Source organism: Acartia tonsa, chromosome 9, assembly GCF_053477335.1.
Source record: "Acartia tonsa isolate MP-2025a chromosome 9, ASM5347733v1, whole genome shotgun sequence".
NCBI classification, from domain to species: Eukaryota; Metazoa; Arthropoda; class Copepoda; order Calanoida; family Acartiidae; genus Acartia; species Acartia tonsa.
The window spans coordinates 30,085,086-30,090,457 of record NC_137268.1 but is presented as its reverse complement, the minus strand read 5'-3'; the positions used below and the strand labels follow the sequence as shown (position 1 = coordinate 30,090,457).

General features: G+C 30.4%; 1 protein-coding gene across 1 annotated transcript; it reads left to right on the top strand.

Moving 5' to 3' along the window:
• The first annotated feature begins 370 nt into the window (after positions 1-370).
• On the top strand, positions 371-5,165 carry LOC145327820 (uncharacterized). Its single transcript, XM_080171367.1, has 7 exons — positions 371-448; positions 978-1,050; positions 2,890-2,927; positions 3,384-3,470; positions 3,655-3,730; positions 3,854-3,947; positions 4,994-5,165. The coding sequence occupies exons 1-7, from the start codon at positions 381-383 to the stop codon at positions 5,035-5,037; spliced, it is 480 nt and encodes a 159-aa protein (XP_080027493.1). The 5' UTR covers positions 371-380; the 3' UTR covers positions 5,038-5,165.
• Positions 5,166-5,372: the final 207 nt, after the last annotated feature.

Sequence of the window (5,372 nt, the reverse complement as noted above, 5' to 3'; positions counted from 1 at the left end):
TAACGATTTAAAATGATGATTGTTTAACAGTTAGAAATGTAGCACGATAAAGGGCGTACGTCTATTGTAATATGTTGAATTTAAACAATATTTTGACATTATTTTTTTTTTTTACAAGATATAACTCCATAAACAGAGGCGTTCGGTAGGATTGTTGTAGAGGGGTGTCAACAATCCCATTAAATGTAAAATTAAGAAGGTCTGCCTTCTCTTTTTTCACCCATTAATAGTTTTAATGATGATTTTCAAGACGATATACAAATAGAAGCCCCAAGAGGGGTTGGATAGAATCCCCCACCCCACCTTGCACACAAAAATTAACGATTAATTGGAGGCATATTTTTCGGTTAAATGATATTTCTTTATTTTTAGAATAAAAAATGAGAGTATATTTTATTCTAACCTTGTTTCTTGGTTTGGCCTTTGCTAAAGAAAGCAGCTTAAAAAGGTAATTTCATTTTACATTTTCTGAAATTAGAGTTTGAATTTTTATCATATTTTTAGTTTAAGGCTCCTTTCGTCTGTAATACTCATTTAACAACTTAATTTCAAAAATTCCCGTAAGAAGGCTAAAAAATCAAAAGAAAAAAGGAAGACAATTTTCAATGATTAGAGGGAGTCCAAAATATGCAAAATAGATGAGCAAATATTTATTTCTCTAGCCTATAAAAGTGAAACAAAATGTCTCTCTGTCAAAATAATTCCATTATTTAATTAAAGGCAATCCCTGTTAAAATTTTATAATATTTTCCACTATGGCTTCAAAACCGATTAATATAAACTGGATTAGAACCTATTCTCAGCCATACTGAAAAATCATGTATAGCATCATAATATGGAAAATTTTCCACGAATATTAAAATAATAGTCATAAGATATGAGAGCTTAACACAATTTTTCACCCCCTAACCCCCTGGTTCTAATTATGCTTGTTTTTAAACAAAGTTCAATAAGAATAATAAATTGCTATTTTTCAGGGGAATGTTTCGACAACCCAAATTCTTTGCCATATCTACAAGCACTGTAACATCATCTGTTTCTACTACTACGGTAGGTTTAGCATCTTAACATCTTCCATCTTTAGCATCTAAGCCTTCATATATTCCAGTATGGTTTCAAAACCAATTAGTATTACCTGGGTTAGAACTGGTTCTGAGCTGGACCTTTAAATCATTTAGTGCACCTGTCGCCTCTGCCACATGTACAGCCGCTCAACTATTGGCGATCTTTAAATCAAATAGCTACAGTCAGCTGTGGCTACAATCTGCCGTGGCTGTAGCTGATTACCCAAAAAGTTAATGCAATCAGTTAGCGCGGTCACAGAGCCACAAAGATAGCCACTTTTGATGTTTTAATAATAAATTATAATATATTATTGAGAAGCTATTGTAAAAATATTGAAATTATTATTATTTATAGGATAGCCGGCATTTAATTTACACTCAAAAGTCATGTATCATATTATAATAAAGAAAATTTTACACGATTAATACAGTTTAATCATCATTGTAAAATCAGTTTTGTTGGCCCAGATGATCCACCTATTCTTTTGGATAAAGGCCTTGACAATTTTTAATTCCATGATTTTAATTTTTTTTTTTTTTAGTTTATGTATTTTCATGGTAATAATACAAAAATGACTGTCTTGTCACAAAGATTGTCTAGCCCCCCCCCTCTAATAGACATTTTAGGCCAAAAAGTATGTATTGAAAAATAAAAATCTATGATTTTTAGCCTTAAGTAAAATTCACTTAAAATACAGAATCAGTGGAATTTTGACATTTGACATTTGAATATCTTCTTTTATAGCCTTCTGAAGTCAAAATGTTCTTTGATCTAATTGACCACAACTAACACCACCATACATGTATATTAACCCCTTACAGTCGGGCCCCTTGCCGCACCTTAATCAGTTGGGGGGGGGGGGGGGGGGGGGGAGTGCAAGTCCCCTGTTTGATAATAAATTTTCGACCTTAAGTGAGTCAAAGTCAATTTTCGCTTTCTTCACCCCTTTATTTAACAACCTTTGTTTTTAGGTCCTTTTTTACTGAAAAATTTCAAACGGCTGTAATTTTCTTTTTTTTGAAGTTAGAAGAACAATGTTTTTACAGAAAATGTTTATCTTTATGTAAATTTTATATTAGAAATATCAAAAAATAAATTTCAGCGGCCGCAGCTGTACCTGGCAGCTGCCAGCCGCCGCAGTCGGCGGTCGGCGGGAAAACGACGGCGTATCTTTATGAAATATTAATACGTTATGTAGACATGTAAGGAAAGCTTAAGTTTAAAATTTGAAGTCTCTAAGTCAAAAAGTGCAGTCACAGGAGCCTTTTAAAGATTTCTGGAGACCTGGAGGATCAGGACCTGCAGGATCATACCTGGAACCTGAAATTGACTTTAACACCTGTATTTCATATGAGAATGTACTACTAGAGGATATTTTAGTATTTTAATAAGAAAAAAATATTTTTGCTCTTTACCTGGATCACCCTGCTAGGTTTGCTGGCATCCTGTGCCCGCCAGGATGGAGATATTCAAAAAATTCCAACTCTCAATTATGTGTCATACCCATACTTAAAAAGTCACGCAGTTTGGGCTCTTTATCTTTCACACACAGAAAATGAGAAAGAAAAAACTGGTTGGGGGGGCGTTCAATGACCGTTAAGGGTTAAGAGCACACACACAAAAATAGGGTTACAACTTTATTAAAGTGGGGGCAAGAACATTTTAAAGACTGGTCAATTTTTGTAATGTATACTTGTAGCTTTATCCTGCAGAAAAAGATAAAATTTTGAGTCAAATTTTAAAGAAAAATTTGGGCATGAGCATTAATATAATATACAAAACATTATAATGCCAAAAATGTAATCGTTCTAAATATATTGTTAGCAATGCTGGGTATCAAGTACTACTTTGGCTGCTTGCGGGTAAGATTTTTTGAATCATGGAAAGAAAATCAAGTAGTGAGGTTTTTGTTCTTCACATTTGCCTTTCTCCTATCTTGTGGGGCAAATTTTCTAACCCTGCGGGGCAATCATTAACATTCACTTAACATAACCTAAAATAACCTATCAAAAGTTACTGTGAAAACTTGATGAAACTTGATACTTTGTTTTCTTTCTATGATACAACTTTTGTATTTGTTAATAAATGTAAATAATACATATTGTTTGTTTTGATAAAATTTTATGTTGTATCATTAAAGTAAATCTGTCCGTAAAAAAACTCATCAATGAAACCTTGACTTTCAATTTAAATTAGTTTGCATATAAAAATAATCAATTAACATCTGATTTTAGTGAAGTTATTATTCATTAAGTAATATGTCAATTAATATGACAATATTACTTTTTTCAAATTAAATAAATCAAATAAATATTTAGCAAGAGAAAGAAAAGATTTAATTTGAATTCGCAGCCACTTGGTGATGATTTTGAACCTACCATGATAATCAGACCAAGAAGTATAAGGTAATTTTTAACCTATGACCAAATATTTTACCAGTAGCACATCCACATGTCATCAAGTAGGTGACGGGTTTGAATCCTCTATAATTATAGGCTTTATATTTAAGTTTTTATAACGTTTTCATAACTTCAAAAGTTTTCTTTTTTTTCCAAAAAAAATTCAAGTAATTTTTTTCCTATTTTTTAGTGAAGGAGAGGACTATGATCTTAACTCAAGCTCAGAAAATGTTGAGTTGATTAGAGGGGACAATAGAAAGGCAAAGGTAAAAGTTAAAACTTTCTGTAAAAACACTTTTGAAACTCCCTAAAGTTACATTTTACAAGACGTCTAATTCACAAAAAAATATAATACACATAAAACCAAAGTACATATTTTCTATTTTTAGTTTATGTTGTATTGGACTACCTCTAAATCTACACTTGCTGTTACAACATTTACAGCAACTTCTACAGTGGCTTCGCTAAAATGTACTCCTTCAGGTACGATATTTATGTATGTATGTATGTATTTATATATTTAACTATCTGTCTATCTATCTATCTATCTATCTATCTATCTATCTATCTATCTATCTATCTATCTATCTATCTATCTATCTATCTATCTATCTATCTATCTATCTATCTATCTATCTATCTATCTATCTATCTATCTATCTATCTATCTATCTATCTATCTATCTATCTATCTATCTATCTATCTATCTATCTATCTATCTATCTATCTATCTATCTATCTATCTATCTATCTATCTATCTATCTATCTATCTATCTATCTATCTATCTATCTATCTATTTATCTATCTATCTATCTATCTATCTATCTATCTATCTATCTATCTATCTATCTATCTATCTATCTATCTATCTATCTATCTATCTATCTATCTATCTATCTATCTATCTATCTATCTATCTATCTATCTATCTATCTATCTATCTATCTATCTATCTATCTATCTATCTATCTATCCATCTATCTATCTATCTATCTATCTATCTATCTATCTATCTTTCTATCTATCTATCTATCTATCTATCTATCTATCTATCTATCTATCTATCTATCTATCTATCTATCTATCTATCTATCTATCTATCTATCTATCTATCTATCTATCTATCTATCTATCTATCTATCTATCTATCTATCTATCTATCTATCTATCTATCTATCTATCTATCTATCTATCTATCTATCTATCTATCTATCTATCTATCTATCTATCTATCTATCTATCTATCTATCTATCTATCTATCTATCTATCTATCTATCTATCTATCTATCTATCTATCTATCTATCTATCTATCTATCTATCTATCTATCTATCTATCTATCTATCTATCTATCTATCTATCTATCTATCTATCTATCTATCTATCTATCTATCTATCTATCTATCTATCTATCTATCTATCTATCTATCTATCTATCTATCTATCTATCTATCTATCTATCTATCTATCTATCTATCTATCTATCTATCTATCTATCTATCTATCTATCTATCTATCTATCCTAGGTTTCTCTATCAGCGCTTGCACTGGGCAAGGAAAGAAGAAATAAGATATTTTTAAAATATCAAAGAAATATTTTACATATTGATAATGTAAAAATCTCTAATTAAAATGTGATAATTAATTTTGTTTTGAGATTGTCTTGTTAGCACAGTAACAAAGTTTAATAAAGTAAAACCTGATTTTTTTGTTTTAATCAAAATAATATTTCCCTTATAGCGTAACTGACTGACAGACAGACTAAATTGATTGTAGAGTAGCTCCGCTACTAAGAAATGGCTGTTGGTTGTTCAAAATAATTTATAAAGCAGTTATCTTGTCTGTCTGTCAGGCTGTCCGTCCGTGATCAACTGCTATTTAAGATAGATAGCTGTTGTTTGATCT